Here is an 18,042-nt window from a genome sequence, read left to right as displayed (position 1 = left end):
TTGTAGGAATTAGAGTTGGAACTGTTTCTTCTTCTGTTGATCACTACATGCAAAAGTTTGGTTTGAGCTGGTCATCTGTGTCTGGTTAGCAGATGCATATGAAGCTCAGAAACTGTCTACTCTGATTAATGTTAAGTCGTCAAACATGCACGCACAAAGCAGAAGTCACTCAGTCATTCGCACGAAACTTCTCCTGTGTATTTGCAGGAGATGAACATTGGAAATAAACCTGTGAAATCTCAGGGAATTGTGCCTGCAGTGCCAGTCACACGGATCTCTCAGGACAAGAATTGTTCCTTCAGTATTAATCCTAGTAAGAGAAAATGTAGAAGACTAAGAGACCCTTCGAACAAGATGCACTCAAACCTGGATATACTGGAGCTTCACACCCGGCAGGTATTGAAGAAGATGGAAATGGCTCCGTGGAATGAGGTAGGTGCCGTGCAACTGTGTGCTCGATTAGGGATGAGGTGGCAAAACTACTTCTACTCATGGTTCCGTGAATTTGTTAACAGGATGATATGTCCAGCTCCACATTGAGAGTGAAACTCAGTGGGACCTCATCACCATCTTCGACTGCAGCTGAAAAAGGTTGCAGTGGTAATAACTTGCAGCTGGTGTTGTCGAAAGGAAGAATCATTAGGTACGTGTCATAATTTTGAATTGGAGGACTTTAAAGACAGCATTGGAAATTGTCCTGCATTGTCGTTTGTCTGTGAGTTGACTGATTATTGGCTGTTCTCAGTTAAGAAAAGTCAAAGAAAGGATTACGAGAGGTATAGGTCTTCAAAGCATTAAAATGTCTCTTTGGTGTATTGTTATGCTATGTATAATCCAAAAACTGACACAGTGACATCACCTTCCCCCTCTCCCTTTAGTCTTGCCTCTTGTCTGCGATAAGGTGGAGACAAAGAGAAATAGTGTCAGAACATGCCAGATGGATGATGCCTTTTGTGTTCCTTGAGTTTAAGGTGGGGTTTGAGCCAAGGGTAAATGACAGTGGGAGTAGGAAGCATTAAAGTAACACCCTACTGGAAGCTCTGAGTCACCCTTGCATACTGATTGGGTCTGTCTCTCTGCATTTGGTTTTTCCAGGAGATTGCATCCTAAGCACCAACACTAATACATTAACTTGAGTGACATACAGGAGTATTGCTGTCTGTGTGTTTGGGTCCCTGGGTGGTTGGAAAGGAAGGGATTAAAAGGGCAGGTATTGCATTTTTTTTTAATGCTTGCATGGAAAGGTGCCAATGGAAGGGGAGTGTGCAATGAAAGAGTGAACCAGTAAGTTAGTGAGAATGGTTCCTTTGGAAAGCTGAGGGGTTGGTGTCTGGTAATGGTGTATTATTGATGATGGCAGAAATTACATTTGTTGATCCATCGAAGGTAGATGTTGGTTTGGTAGAAGGTGAGAACAAGGGGAACACTATTATTTCTAAAGGTGGAAGTATGGGGATGAGAATGGAAGAGCAGAAAATGGAATGGATGGGGTTCAGAGCCTTGGCAAGGATGTTCAGGGGTGGGAAGGGATGTTTTATTTTTATTTTTTAAACCCAACATTTTAGAAGAAAAATGAAAAATGTTCTATGGAAAATATTGAAATGATGGAAAGAATTGAATCAGGGATAGGGAATCTGGGGAAAATGGACCATATCCTTGCAGGAAGAGTGGAATTGGTTTACACCAGGTGACTAGGAACCTGAATAAGAACTGATACGTTTTTATTCTAACCGTAGCAGAATGAAAAAATCTGCCCATTTTCAAAATGGATACTTGTTTCTAACATGTTTCCTGAGCTGGCGATAAGAGGTCTGGAAAAGATAGGGAAGCTCAGATATAAGCATCTAAGAGGGAGAACAGGTTAGAAATTGGCAATATTAGGTGAAGCTTTTGATTTTGTGCAAGTACAGGAAGCAGTAAGATAGTGTACTGAACAAAGGTGGGGGGGGGGGGGGGGGGGGGGGGGGGAGGCACCTTACTTGGTATGTGCAGTTACTTTTCCACTATTTTGCCGTTCTCCATTTTATTGTCCTCTCAGATACACATTGTGTTGCCATCAAAAATCCAAACATACCATTTTTACAATCGTTCCTTTATCTACCAAATCTGCCATGACTTGAAAAATTTACTCTGTTGGCGAAACAGCTTAAGCCTTTGAAAACCAGTCTGAGGAAGTGTCTCGACCCGAAACGTCACCTATTTCCTCGCTCCATAGATGCTGCTTCACCCGCTGAGTTTCTCCAGCATTTTTGTCTACCTTCGATTTTTCCAGCATCTGCAGTTCTTTCTTAAACAAGGCTTTGAAAATCCGCACCAGTTATCTTGTGGACTGTAGGAGTTTGTGTATTAATGAGATAAACGGTTCTCTCAAGAACATGACATTTTAATAAAAATACCGGCTGATGCCTGCAACCTAGAATAACAGAAAATGCTGGAAATACTGAGCAAGTCAGGCCACATCGCTTGGAAGAGAACCAGTTAATGTTTTGGGGTGAACTCTTCAACTCTAACAATCTCTCCACACAGTGTTAATACTCCAGAACCCATTTCCATCTATTATGTGTTATTCATGAAATGTGTGATGCAGTTTATTAAAGTTTTTTTTTTGTAACCCTCCCTCCAGTCATGGCAGGAACAAAGTGATGAAGTCTGAACATTGCAGCGCCAGCAGCGAAGATGAAGAGGAGGAACAGACAGATGAGCAGAGCAGTGTGCTACATGAAGAGAACTTGCAGTGGGAGGATCAGAAGCCAGCATCTCAAACTCCACTGAACAGTAAGTCTGCACATCCAGCCCTATCCATTAAATGTGCATCTATTATGTTTATTATAAAGTACGTTGTTTTAAAGTTGCAAATGAGAGAAAGATGGTTTGTACAGCCCTGCAGTTTAGCGTTAGTTCATAAAGCTACGTAGCATGGAAATAGGCCATTCACCCCAACTTGTCCATGCCAACCTAATTGCCTAAACTAATTCATCCTTTTATTTCTACTATTTGTGGTACATTTATATCATTAGTTGAATTGAAATAATTTGCATTATATCTGTTTAATTGGCCTTATTTTCCCCCCTTGTTCTGGTTCCTACTCTCTCTCTCTTCCTTAAACTGATGATGGAAGCTTTTAATATATATTTTATTTCTTTGACATATTTCTTGAAAATTTTGCAGTGGTTTGGTTTTATTATCTTTTTTGCAGTGCTGCTTACATTCTCCCAATGTGGACTAGATAACTTATTGGCAATGTGTGCAACACGTACAAGTCTGAAGAAGGGTCTCGACCCAAACGTCGCCAATTCCTTCTCTCCATAGATGCTGCCTCACCCGCTGAGTTTCTCCAGCATTTTGTGTCTACCTATGCAACAAATACTGCAGGGTCTTAGTAATGCAAGTAACTGTTAATGATGCAGTGGAGAAAATCTTGAGAACTGAACTTCATGTCTGCTGAGCATGTTGTTCCATCCTCTGGTAATAGATTGGTTGATTGATCTACCTCAGCATGGAATGAGAACAATGGAAACTGGTGTATTTGCTATCTAATCCACAAGACAATTGCTGTGCAACAGAAAACATTTATTAAGCTAGATTAACCGATCTGTCAGATCAAGGATAACTTGGTGTGAAATGACCATCTTAAATTGATGTCAATGACGCCAATAATTGAATTGTTTAAGGTGTGGGCTGACCCGGCACCAACTCATGTTAGACTTCATGAGCGCAGGTTCTCAACTCTTTGTAAGTTATAACTGTTTTCAATGAGGTTTCCGAAGTTATGCTCACTACCTTTGCTGATGAGACAAAGATGGACAGTAAAGTAAGATGAGAAGAGTGTGGCTAATGTGGTTAAGTGAATGAGCAATAAATAAAGGAAGCATGTGTAGGAAAGAAATGCAGATGCTGGTTTAAATCAAAGGTAGACACAAAATGCTGGAATAACTCAGCGGTACAGGCTGCATCTCTGGAGAGAAGGAATGAATGGGTGACGTTTTGGTCGAGACCCTTCTTCAGGCAGATCTAAAGGAAGCATGTTGTCTTAACGATGCGAGACTACTGATGCAGTGGGATCTTGGTGTCCGAATGCAGATTGGCAAAAGATTGCAAGAGCCGCAAGTAATTAAGGAAGCCAAGTATGTTCTTGCAAGGGGGAATCAATATGTCAGTAGTGAAATTTAATTTTTCAGCTGTCCAGGGCATGAGTGAGACAGTATCTGCAATACTATGCATTGGTCTCCATTTAATGAAATATATAAATGTGTTGGAAGCAGTTTAGAAAAGGTTGGGCTGGACTAATGCCTGGAACAAACAATTTGTCGTACCCAGGAGGGTATAGTTTATATCTACTGGCAGTTAGAGGGGATTTGAATGAAATGCAAGAGTGTCAGGGTGATCAGGAGCAGAGTCTGAATATTTGCAATGCAGATATTTTCTTGGTAAACAAGGGGTTATATCTGACACAAGAGACTGCCAATGCTCGAATCTGGAGCAAGAAACAAATTGCTGGTGGATCTCAGTGGGTCAGGCATCTGTTGTGGGGAATGGTCAGTGGGAGGTTTAGGACAGCTAATGTTTAAGGCGGGACACTGGCAAAGTTGCTACCTTACAGTACCAGAGACCCAGGATTGATTCTGACTACAGGTGCTGTCAGTTTGGGACTCGAATTAAAATGCTATCTGTTTCCTTCCACAGATGCTGAGTTCCTCCAACAGTTTGTTTTTGCTCAAGGGCATTGAAGATTATAAGTAGATGGGAATGTGGAGTTGAGATTACATTAATTCCAACTGTGATCTTATTCAGTGGTTTGAGCTGTTTTGAGGGACCACGTGGCTTTCTCCTGCTCCTAATTTGCATGTTATTAGTCACCCCGCATCTTCTTTATTTTTCAGAGTTCTTTGAGAGTGTGAAAATCGAAATTCAGGATGGAACGTCTGAATCATCTGAGCAATATAACTCTGATGATATGAAGGAGGAATACAGCATACAGGTGCTTGCTTTAGTGTTCTGCCAGTTCTAGAACACTTCATCTACTTGCCTAGCTTTATTTCATAGGATTAGATCCAGCATTTCCCCCATTTCATACGGGGCTTTACATGCTGACATTAAAAGCTCTCCTACCTCACCTAAGTGTGAAGGGTTAAAATTGGGAGGAAATGTTAATATTGTGTTGCTCAAATCCCTTACTACAAGATGCCTTATCATGCTCACGTCTACCTGCTAAACTGACCTAGTATTTTTTCTATATTTGACTGAACCTTGTCTCCCCCCCCCCCCCCGTGTCAAATTGTCCCATTTCCCCAGCCAAATTAGGTCAAAATGTCCCAGTTGTACAGGCAAACATTTCAGCAAGGATATTGAATCCATTCTCATACTGGTCCAGCCTACCCAACAAACATTTCCAGTGATCCGAAAATGTAACACTTGTCTTCCTACACCATCCCTTTAGCCATGCGTCCATTTGATTGATCCTCCTATTCTTGTATTCAGTAGCACATGGTAATCCAGATATTACAATTTTGGAGGTCCTGCTCTTTAATCTGTTACCTAACATGCTAAACTCGTGTTACAATACCCTACATCATTTTCTACCAATGTCTTTTGCATTCAGGTGTACCAAGCCCTCTTCTCTAGACTCCCCTGCAGCTGTGCTGAAACACCCTTGGCCCTGCCCCAGAGAAGTAATGTATCATCCAGCATTCTGTTTTGTAGCCACAGAAACTCCCGTCTGCTGTCCTTGCAATTGAGTCCTCTACTTCCTCTCCTTCCTATGGTTCTCCTCCACCCTTGGAGACACAAGAGAACTGAAAATATTGGAATCAATCAACTCTTCACCTGGATCCACCAACCACATACCACCTCTTGCCCCACTTCCTTTCATCTCTATCTCCCAACAGTCCCAACAGAATGGATAGTCGTCTGTCAGTTAATTGGCTTTCGTAAATTGTCCCTTGAGTGTAAGATAGAACTAGTGTACGGGATGATTGTTGGTTGGCGTGGACTCGGTAGGCCGTAGGGCCTGTTTCCACGCTGTATCTCTAAACTAAACTAATCTTTCTTAAACAAAGCTCTTGTTGCCAACTGAGCATAGCTTGAAGATATGCAATTCTTTATCGTCTTCAACACTAATGTAAATTTCTCTGCAGAAGTTAAGTTCTTGGGATGAAGGCTTTGACCAGTCAAGTGATAGTGGGAAGAATGATTTGACAAATAATTCATTGACTGGTAAATCCCACCAAGTTCCAGAGAAGCCCAGGACGAGTCTGAAGCGTTGCAAGAAGGACAGTATGGTTGAGAGGTAAGTTAGAGATGAAGGACTTCAATTGTTTGGAGTCACTAGATAGAAATGGGACAAATAGCTTTGATCAGGGGTTTAGGGAAGGTCGGATAAAGATGTTCAAAATGAACACGATGTAGCTCTGACATAGCACTGAGAGTTGAAGCGCAACATGTGGGCATACAGGGAGATAGACACAAAAAGTTGGAGTAACTCAGCGGGACAGGCAGCATCTCTGGAGAGAAGGAATGGGTGTCGTTTCGGGTCGAGACCCTTCTTCAGACTGACCTGTCAGAAGGGTCTCGACCTGAAACGTCACCCATTCCTTCTCTCCAGAGATGCTGCTTGTCCTGCTGAGTTACTCCAGCTTTTTGTGTCTATCTTCGGTTTAAACCAGCATCTGCAGTTCCTTCCTAGGCATGCAAGGAGTCATGGGTTATTTCAGTTTCAGAAAATACTGGCAAGTAAGATCCAAAGACATTTAAGTACATGAGGCAAAGATTCATGAAGGAAAGAGAAAGACCTGTTAGGGATCAATAGAGGGAGAGGATATGGGTAAGGATGGTAATAAAAACTTCATGATTCCTTTCACAGCCAAAAGAGGGAATGACACCAGGGTTGTAGTAAGTTTGAAAATGAGCAATTGCTCAACCTAGGTTATGTACATCCTAGGATATTAAAATAAAGAGTGGAAATTACAGATGCTCCGACTACAATTTTCAGTCCTGCTTGGCCAAAGGTTGTCGGACCAATAACACGGTGGCATAGTTTAAAAAAGGAATAAACTGAGGAACTGCAGACCGGTTAGTTTAACTTTGGTGCTGAGCAGTTTATTGGAGTTGCTTTGTAGGAAATTATTAACCTTTTAGAATGCAATAATTAATTAGTGAGAAATTGGCACAAATTTAGGGGGAGGTACTGTCTGCCTAACCTCATTAAATTTTTATAAGAAGGTTCTTGGGAAGGATTGAGGTCAGTACATTTTATGTAGTCTACCTGCATTTTAGCAAAGTTTGTGACAAATGTTCACATGGTAGGCTATTTAAAAAAAAGAACTCCACATGACAGGCTAGTGGTAAGTGGGATGCAAAAGTGGGTTAGTGGCAGGAAGCAAAGGCAATGATTGGAGTTTTTGTGACAAGGAATTTGTTGCCAGTAGTGTTCATGAGTCTTAATACTCTGTCCCTTTATTAATGATTCTGATCTAAATGTAGTCGACATGACAGTGGTTTGAATATGGAGCAAAAGTAGGTTGCAGTTGCTTGGAGATAAAGAAGCCCTGGTGACTGCTAGAAAAGTGATGCATCTAAATAAATGGATGAACATAGAACATTACAGTGCAGGAAAAGACTTTGCCCCACAATGTTTGAACCAAACATGATGCCAAATTAAACTAAAAATGATCTTGTCTGCCTCTACATGATCCATATCCCTCTATTCCCTGCACTTCCATGTGCCAATGTAAAAACCACAATTGTATCTGCCTCAACCACCACCCCAGGCAATGTGTTCCAGGTCCGTACTGCTCTCTTTTAAAACAAAACTTGATCTGCACATCTCCATTAAACTTTCCTCCTCACTTTATAGCTATGCCCTCTACCATGTATTTGGACATTTACACCCTGGGGGAAAAAGGTTCTGACTGTCTACCCTATCTATCTCTCTCTCTCTCTCTCATAATTTTATATACTTCTATCAAGTCTTCCCTCAACCTCTGTTCCAGAGAAAACAATTCAAGTCCATCTAATCTCTCCCTTTAGCGGAATCCCACCAATCCAGGAAGCATTCTGGTAAACCTCTGCACACACGCCAAAGCCTCTACATCTTTCCTGTAATGGGAAAACCAGAACTGCAGTAACCATTTCCACTAGGTGTAAGGTTGATGACCATTGGGTAAAGTCAATAAGCGCAGCAGAAAGAGGAAAAACATGTAAGTGAAACTGAGGTCACAATTCACAGCAGTTGGAAATCCGAAATCAAACTCTGCAGGTAATCTACAGCAACTCGAGTAGCATGCTGGTAAGGAGAAACTGGATTACTGTTACAGTAGGTTGACCTTGTACTTGAACTGGTCAGTTGTGACATCTACAGAATAGATTGGCTATCTGAAATTCTGAAATTTCACATTGAATCCAGAGGGCTGCAGCGTCCTAGATGGAAAATGACATGAAAGTGGGATGGAGAATTAAATCGACTTGCCCTGCTTATATCCCCCACATAGGACCCAACCAGCGACTGACCATTGTCCAACCATATGCCTATCGAAAACCTTCCGTCACCTGTGTCCTCCTATCACTTGCCAGGCTTTGTCCTGCCGTTCCTCTCTGCTAGTTTTCTATGTTCTCCCCCACCATTATCAGTCCGAAGAAGAGTCCCGACCCGAAACATCACTTATCCGTGTTCTTCAGAAATGCTGTCTGACCCACAGAGTTACTCTGGCACTTTATTTTTTCCCCAGCAATCTTTAACATTGCTTTAATTTTTCTCTTTTGTTATGCTATCTGATCTGAATATTTTCAGCTTTCTTTTTCAGCTTTCCAGCAACTACTCTCTTTTGCATTTCAGTTTCAACATTGAAATCCATTCTCCTTTGCATTTCACAAAACAGATATGCAAAGAAGTCAGTTGATATTACTGTTACTTTTCACCTACTTTGATATCTTATGTAAATTCTACTCTGCATTCCATAATGCAAAGTCCATTTTCTATCGGAGAATACAACTGGTAAATAGCCCAGAAGATTTTGTATTGTGCAATGAGTTAGTACCGTAGGATTATTATTGGGTTTGCTATCTTTGAACATGAATAAGTTACAGCATGGATAAAGTGTACCCCAGGTTGTTAATAAAAACAAGAAAAATTAATAATTAACTTTAAAATTGCTATCTGTAATTTTTCAACAGTAAATTAAAAAAATTTAAACTGTAATGCTGAAAATTAAAATAAAACAGAAATTGCACCTGTGAAAAGAGGAACTGAATTAATGTTTGGGTTTTGATTTTCTATGTAATGTCTAGTTTTCAATCCATGATAATACACTGCCTCAAATACCTTGGGCTTTTAATGTATGCATCTTGTCATGCCTTTAGGAAAGATAGGTTCTCCTCAATGTCTCTTGCCTTTCCCTGTCACATCTCAAAGCATTTGTGCAAATTTGTCAAACTGTTGATAATGTTTGATTGTATTCTACTTTGGTAAATGATTCATTATTTCCTCTTTGATCATTGACTCCAGCATCTTGCCAACAATTGCTTGACCTCTCCTATCCTACCTCCTGACTTCCTTTCTGCACAAAGGAGTCATATTGACCATTTCCCAATCTTGTGCCCTCCTGCAATTTAGTGAGTTTTGAAAAGTTTTAGCCAATGGATCCACTATCTTTGTAGCCACTTTCTTTAAAGCTCATGGATTCAGGCCATGTGGACCTGGTGATTTGTCTGCCTTTCACCCAGTGAGTTCCTCTTATACTTTAGTGTCCTTTGTATTGGGATTTTTAAAAGTTGCTCCCATCTGTTATCTCAGGGATATTTCTAGCATTCTTTCATGGTGAAGACTGATGCAAAATGTTTCTTTAACTTATGAGCTGTTTCTTTGCTTCTTGTTTATATTTCGCCAGTCTCGAAGTCCAAAATCTACTTTAATCGCCATCTTCCTATTTATATGAGCATATAAATTCTTATTTGTTTTCAAATTACACATTCTCTTCCAAAATCAATGTTTTCTTTTGTTTTTTTGGTGATGGACCCTAAAAACTTCCCAGTCCCCCGTGGTCCACCAGCCTTTGCCACTTTGTAGCCCTGCTTTGCAGTTAACATTATCCTTCCTTTATATTAACTGCAGATCTTGCATTTTTTTTAATGGAATTCCTCTTTATAATTGGGATAAATTCCTGCTACGTGTTGTGACCTAGTAGTTTGAATATCCCCAACTGTTCATCTAATGACTTACTCTTAGATTATTCTTCCAGTCCACCTTGGACAACTCTTCCATCATGTCAAAAGAAGACCTATGGCACTGTAGTGTTCACCTTCAAGCTGTATGTGGAATTCTAATACGTCGTGGTCGCTACTTTCCAGGAGATCTTTAACTACAAGACCTCTTATTAATGTTTTCTCATTACGAGTGACCAAATCTAAAACTGCCTCTTCGTCAATAGGTTCGATAACAGAATGCTTTAAGCAAACCCTGATGTACTCCACAATTTCTTCTTGTACAAATGCATTTCCAATTTTGCTTTTTCAATCAATATCTGGATTAAAATCTCCTGAGACAATTGCAGTTCCCATCAAGCACATCCTGGATATTTCCCCATTTACATTCTGCCCTATCAAGAGGTCACATTCCCGCACAAGAGAACTCCTACACATGTCTTTCTGCTCTTCATGATTTTAACCCATATTGACTGTGCATTTCTATCCAGCATGATATTTCTACATCATGACTGAACATTGCTCTAAAACCAACTGGGCATGTCTTCCTGCTCTGCATTTTGTGGCTTCCAGATTCTTTTGTTTATATTCTCAATCTCTTAACTACTTTCATTCACTCACTGACCAGGAACCTTGTTTATAGCTTAACCGCATGGTCACCGTGGTTTTACTCTTTCAGTGACAACAGCTCATCCACACTCTACAAGTGGCTTGCATCTCTTTTTCAGTTCTGACAAAGGATCTTCGACCTGAAATGTTTACTAGTTCTCTTCCCATAAATGAGGCCTGGTCTGCTGAGTATTTCCAACACTTTCTGTTTTATCTCAAATTTCCAACATCTGCTTTTTTTTGTTTTGTTTTTCAAAAGGAAGAATAGGTCATTTGGACTGACATGAGTAATGTGAAGAAATGGGTTCTGATTCATGGGCACTGGCTCCAGTACTGGGGAACAGGGAACAGTTTGTTAGAACTGGATTATTTGAGTTGTGCTGAAACCAGTTTCTGGTGAATCCTGTAAATGAGGTTATTGACAGGGCTTTAAACTCATTTGGAATGGTGTAGGGTTTCGTGTGTCGGTTAGCTTAAGAAGTTAAAAGGTAGGAGAGCAGTGGTACAGGATAGTGATAGGGAAATGAAAATCAAAGTTTGCCAGGAAAGGACAGAAAATATCAGCAAAGATGTGCACCAGAAAGTGAATCTAGTTTAAGTAAAAAGTGCCAAAAATCAAAGCTTAAAGATTGTTATTTCAGATTCAGATTCAATTTTAATTGTCATTGTCAGTGTACAGTACAGTGACAACGAAATGCATTTAGCATTTGAAAGTAAATGTAATAAGAATAAGTAGTTAATGGTGCAAATGGTAGTGTGCGAGTGTGATCTGATGTGGTTATCTAGACTGCGATTGCAGGGTTATGAGAGGTGCAAGATCTATATTCCAGATTATTTGAGATTCCAACAAAGTACGCTAGAGGGGCGGTGGATAGCTTTGCTAATGCAGGAAGGAATGAGTATGTGCTGAGTCGTATAGATATAGCAGAATGTGACAAAAATCTGTTTGGGTGCAAATAATGAAGAGCAGAGGAATGAAAACATAGCTGGGTATGGTCTGTAGGCCCTGAAATGTCACCCCCCAATAGGTCAGTGCTTAAATGGGAAATATCAAAGGCAAGAAAGAAGGATGTGAAATTAATGGATGCTTTTAATCTGCATGTTAATTAGACAAATCAAACTGGCAAGCTGCCCCGAAGAATAGGCAAAGTGTTCCAGGGATTGTTCCTTAGCACAATGTTTTACAGAATCTCCTCCTTTTACAGAACCTACTGGGAACAGGCTGTTTTAAATTTGGTCTTGTGTAATAAGATAGGATTGATTAAAATATTGTGGTTAAGGATCCCAAGAGTAGTAGTGATTACAACATGGTTGAATTCAGTGAGTGGGAAAGCAGCAATCATCACCCTATTGTATGAGAAGAGAATAAGATGAAAAGCGGGCAAATATATGTTTATTGGCTTAACATGTGTTGTTGGCAAGATGCTGGAGTCTATAATTAAGTAAAAAAGCTATTTAACAAAAACTTAATGTAATTAAACTATTAAACAAAGTCAACCTGTTTTTATGAAAGGTACATGTTTAACAAGTTTGTTGGAGCTCTTTAACAATATTGTCATACAGTGTGGAAACAGGTCATTCGGCCTAACTTGCCCACACTGACCAACATGTCCCATCTACACTAGTCCCACCTGCCTGCGTTTGGCCCATATCCCTATAAACATCCTATCCATGTACCTGTCTAAATGTTTCTTAAACGTTGCGATAGTGCCTGCCTCAACTACCTCCTCCAGCATCTTGTTCCATAGACCCCACCACCCTTAGTGTAAAAATAAAGTTACCCCTCAGGTTTAAACTGGGGGGGGAGGGGGGGAGGGGAGATTTAATGGGAACCTATGGTTCTCGATGTAGCAGTTGACAAAGGGCAACCTGTTGATATAATGTATTTGTATTTTTAAAAGACATTTAACAAAGTGCTACATGAAAGGCTTTTGCACAAAACAAGAGCTCATGTTAGGTGAAGTGTGTTAGCTTGATGAAAGACTGTTTATCACATAGGAAGCTCTTTTTCACACTGGATGGATGTTTTAAGGTTCTTGACTTGGTTATTTACAATTTATATTTGTGACCCAAATGATAGGTGTTCTGTGCAAGGTATCCAAATTTGCCGATGACATGAAAATAGCAGGAGAGGGCATGTTTCAATGAGGATATTGGTAGTCTGCAACTGGATATTGGTAGGTTGAATGAGTGGATGAAAAATTGGCAAATTGAGTTCAATGTGCAAATAGCATTCAGGCATTATTGAAAGAGGTTTGGTGTTTAAAATAGTGAAGCATCCTTACAGTTGCACTAGTGCTGCGAAGGCCACACCTGGAATACTGTACACAATTATGGTCCCCTTATTTAAAAAGGGATATTTTGGCATTGGAGGCATTCCAAAAATGATTGCTAGCATAGTTCTTGGGATGAGAGTTTTCCGAATATTAGAAATTGGATTTATATTCTTCTGAATTTAGGAGAATGAAAGATCATCTTATTGAAATGTACAAGATCTGTAAGGGATCAGGACAGGATAGATATTGAGATGTTTCCACTGGTTTAGTTTAGAGATACAGAAGGGAAACGGGTCCTTTGGCCCACTGAGTCTATGCCGACCAGCATGGGAGAACCTGGAGGGAGAATCTCAAGGATGCACAGTTGCATGATAAGGGGGTGGATATTTAAAAAGGAGGTGTGCATGAACTTCTTGCAGATGGTGGCTATCTCTGGAATTCTATACCCTGAGGTTTGTGGAGGTGAGGTCATTTGGAGTAGTTAAAGAGGAAGTAGATACATATATTAGATGGATCAGGGGATTGAGGGTGATGAGAAACTGGCACAGAGGTAAAGATGAGGCTTCAGACAGCTTGACTGTGACCATATTGAATGGTGGAGCAGGCTTGAGGGGTTCAAATGCCCTACTCTAGCTCCTGTTTTCTTGTGTTATATTTAAAGGTGCCGTTAGGAGCGCTGAAGCAAGACACTTGGTGATTGAGCAAAGTAAAAAGGATGAGAATTTTAGTTGTAACTAAAATTAGTTGATATGAAACCAGTTGGTAGCGTATTTGGATTTTCAAACTCATTTACAATATCAAATAAGGGGTTGTCTAGAATTGATGTACTTGTGGATGAATCCAATAGTCTAACATGGATTGAGAGCTCATTATCAGCACAAATAAGTTGGGGTAAACATGGGATAAATATGGTTTGACTAGTGCTATTTAGCAGTGTCTGGACGTTGGTTATTGACAATTTTTAATATCAATGACTGAAGGGACTGAGTGCAATTTAACCAAGTTATAAAAGATACAAAGTTAGAACATAAATAACATCAGGCATAGTAAACACCTCACTTGCTCTGCCATTCAACATTAGTTAGAATGTGGAACTCTTTAGTACAGGAAGGTGGATGTGGAAGTTAAACAAGCAAATGAATTATAAAGAAATATAAATATGTTAAGTATAGATTTTAACATTGGGAGGAGATTTGTCAAACAAAAATACCACCCATTCGGAACAAATGTTCAATTTTTCTGCTGTTTTAAAATTGCTGTTTGCAAAGCCTGAAGAAGAGCGAACATCTCCCCAGAAGAGCAAACATAGAATAATGAGCAATAAATATATATACGTACATGCAGTAGTAGTAGTGCAATTTTTCTGGGGGCAGGAGTGTCCGGGGGGGGTGACTGGCAATCACCAAGGTGCAGAGTTAAGTAATGTAACACCCGCAGGGAAGAAGCTGTTGTTCAATGGCGTTGATGAAGGGATCATCGCACTGCAGGAAAATGTATATGACAAAACTTGAGTGGGAAATCTGGGGGCGAGAAGGAAGAGTAATTTCCAAAGGGAAAAATTTGGCTCGTGGAGTATAATTTGGGAATTTGGATATCCTTGTTTATCAAACAGCATGGTAGCATACAGATACAGCAAATAATTAGAAAGAATAAAATATCAATTCAAAACAAATGAAGAATTTCTATAAATGTTAATACTTATGGGTGTTCACCATCCCAGTGCTGAAGATGAAGTAAATTAAATGGATAAGAGAGACGGATCTTTGATTTGCGCAGTGTTGCGGATTCGGGGGGGGGGGGGGGGGGGGGGTGGAACCGAGGCCAAGCTTGGCTAAGCCACTAACGTCATGAATGGTGGAGCAGGCCGACGGAGCCCTAATTCTGCTTCTGCTCTGATGTCTTGTGGCTCTTAACAGATCTCTTAAAGTATGTGGCCAGTTTTCTTTGTTGTTACTGCATCAGCTTTCACCATCCAAAAGTCATTCCAGATTTAGAAAATATCCTGCTCTTCTTCTGGCTCTTAAGTCTGCATTCTCAGGGTTAATAACTCCTCCGATATAAATTCTTGTCCTTTTTTCAGTCTATTCCAAAATGCAGTATTCAGAAAGTAACACAATTTCAGTTTTAAAAGATTAAGCATGTCTTCCTAACTTTGTACTTTATGATTATGCCGATAATGCCGTTGATATAAATGCTTTCTCTGTCATGCACACCTCTATTCCTGCACCCTGCTGTTTCGTTTTTATTACATCGCCAGTTTTCCTACCACTCTGAATCTTTCATTCTGTGTTAAATTACATCTTCCATGTGTCTGCCTATTTCACGTCCTTGTGAAATTTGATACTATCTTCATTTTTTTATAATATTTCAAAATTATCAGCATTCTACAGATTTCAGGGATGAATAGCATGTTCATCCATTCCTCATTCCAGTGTAGAATAACACAGAGTTCAGCTAATGTGTGGAAGGGAATCTGCCACGCTACAGAATCTCTTGCGTCGAAAATGACGTCAACATTGACAGTGTTGGTGGGGTAGGTTGTGTGAACTCCTTGTTAGTAGAGACATACCGTGCCCTCCATAATGTACTCCCCAATTTGAGATTTGTAATAGAAAAAAAATCACATGTGATAAAGTGCACATTGTCAGATTTTATTAGAGGGTATTTTTATACATTTTGGTTTCACCATGTAGAAATTACTGCTGTGTGTATACATAGTCCCCCCCCCCATTTCAGGGCACCTTAATGTTTGGGACACATGGCTTCACAGGTGTTTGTAATTGCTCAGGTGTGTTTAAATGCCTCCTTAATGTAGGTATAAGAGAGCTCTCAGCACCTTTCTCAGCAGTCTTTCCATTACCTTTGGAAACTTTTTTTTGCTGTTTTATCAACATGAGGACCAAAGTTGTGCCAATGAAAGTCAAAGAAGCCATTATGAGACTGAGAAACAAGAATAAAACTGTTAGAGACATCAGCCAAACCTTAGACTTACCAAAATCAACTGTTTGGAACATCATTAAGAAGAAAAAGAGCACTGGTGAGCTCACTAATCGCAAAGGGACTGGCAGCCCAAGGAAGACCTCCACAGCTGATGACAGAAGAATTCTCTCTATAATAAAGAAAAATCCCCTAACACCTGTCCGACAGATCAGAAACACTCTTCAGGAGTCAGGTGTGGATTTGTCAATGACCACTGTCTGCAGAAGACTTCATGAACAGAAATAGAGGCTACACTGCAAGATGCAAATCACTTGTTAGCCGCAAAAAGAGGATGGCCAGGTTATAGTTTGCCAAGAAGTACTTAAATGAGCAACCACAGTTCTGGGAAAAGGTCTTGTGGACAGATGAGACAAAGATTAACTTATATCAGCGTGATGGCAAAGTATGGAGCATGTATGGTGGAGAGAAAGAACTGTCCAAGATCCAAAGCATACCACCTCATCTGTGAAACACGGTGGTGGGGGTGTTATGGCCTGGGCATGTATGGCTGCTGAAGGTACTGGCTCACTTATCTTCATTGATGATACAACTGCAGATGGTAGTAGCATAATGAATTCTGAAGTGTATGGACACATCCTATCTGCTCAAGTTCAAACAAATGCCTCAAAACTCATTGGCCGGCGGTTCATTCCACAGCAAGACAATGATCCCAAACATACTGCTAAAGCACAGAGGAGTTTTTCAAAGCTAAAAAATGGTCAATTCTTGAGTGGCCAAGTCAATTACCCGATCTGAACCCTATTGAGCATGCCTTTTATATGCTGAAACTGAAGGGGACTCGCCTCCAAAACAAGCATAAGCTAAAGATAGCTGCAATACAGGCCTGGCAGAGAATTACCAGAGAAGACACCCAGCAACTGGTGATGTCCACGAATCGCAGACTTCAAGCAGTCATTGCAGGCAAAGGATATGCAACAAAATACTAAACATGACTACTTTCATTTATATTACATTGCTGTGTCCCAAACATTATGGTGCCATGAAATGGGGGGATTATGTATAAACACTGCTGTAATTTCTACATGGTGAAACCAAAATGTGTAAAAATGGCTTTTATTAAAATCTGAAAATTAGCACTTTATCCACATGTGATTTTTTTTTTCTATTACAAATCTCAAATCGCGGAGTACAGAGGCAAATAAATAAATGATGGGTCTTTGTCCCAAACATTATGGAGGGCACTGTATTTGTGTAAATGGGTGGTTGGGAAGAGAAAACATTACCTACGCCCAACAATTTTCCTTGCTGCATTTCAGGGTACAGCCACCATCTCCAAGTACAACCGAGGCCATTCAGGGCATGCTTTCAATGGCAGCCTTGCAGTACTCAGACCTTCGCAACAGCCCAAGAAAGAATAGGGACAGCCTGGATAAAAGGAACCTTTCCAAGTCACATCATGGCATAAGAACTAATAGGCGGGAGAAAGGAGAACTGAGCCCATGTTCCAGGGCATCAGACTGTGGTGGGTATTTCAGTGTGTTTGTACGTGTACTCAGGATTACAAAACAAAGTAGGAGAATCCTACTTTGCAGGTGGAATGTGGACTAGAATCGTTGCAGTTCCACATACAGATGCTGATCCATCAGCATAACACCAGTAATGGTGGGGTGGGTGTGCTGGAAATGCAGATAGGTTTGGAGCAGGGTAAACTGGTTGAGGTGGTGAGGGTTGACTTGGGGGAGAGTTGGAGGTAGAAATGTGTGGTAATGGTGAGGGTGGCGAAGTGTTTCTGAGGGTGTACAAGGAACATGGGAACAGCATTAGATTACATTGTTCATTGAGCCTGCTCTGCTGTTTGGTAAGATAACAGCTAATTTACATTGTAATTCCATCCATCTGCTTTGTTTCATAATCCTTATTATTTTTGCCTAATGAAAATCTTTTCATTTTGAATTTTTCAACAACCACTCCTTGATAATTTTTTTTAAGTGAGTGTGTATATATATTTACAGAACTGTTTTAA

The 18,042-nt window shown here is 40.3% G+C and overlaps 1 protein-coding gene across 8 annotated transcripts in view; it reads left to right on the top strand.

The window, feature by feature from the left end:
* The window catches only part of kdm7a (lysine demethylase 7A), a 67,835-nt gene that overhangs the window by 39,665 nt on the left and 10,128 nt on the right, over window positions 1-18,042 (top strand). For 3 of the 8 annotated variants that reach the window (XR_004414839.1, XM_033037799.1, XM_033037801.1), the window contains exons 12-17: window positions 208-432; window positions 516-643; window positions 2,624-2,775; window positions 4,881-4,978; window positions 6,135-6,286; window positions 17,336-17,541. Coding sequence is in view for 5 of the 8 variants with exons in the window: in XM_033037799.1 (XP_032893690.1) it covers window positions 208-432; window positions 516-643; window positions 2,624-2,775; window positions 4,881-4,978; window positions 6,135-6,286; window positions 17,336-17,541 (961 nt within the window). In the remaining 3 variants the exon portion in view is untranslated. Of the gene's footprint in view, window positions 1-207; window positions 433-515; window positions 644-2,623; window positions 2,776-4,880; window positions 4,979-6,134; window positions 6,287-12,883; window positions 13,325-17,335; window positions 17,542-18,042 lie in introns of those variants that run through there. The other 5 variants (XR_004414840.1, XR_004414841.1, XM_033037803.1 and 2 more) reach the window with 3 other exon arrangements.

The sequence above is a fragment of the Amblyraja radiata genome, chromosome 19 (genome assembly GCF_010909765.2).
Source record: "Amblyraja radiata isolate CabotCenter1 chromosome 19, sAmbRad1.1.pri, whole genome shotgun sequence".
NCBI lineage: Eukaryota > Metazoa > Chordata > Chondrichthyes > Rajiformes > Rajidae > Amblyraja > Amblyraja radiata.
The sequence above is the reverse complement of the archived record's forward strand: the minus strand, read 5'-3'. Positions and strand labels throughout refer to the sequence as shown.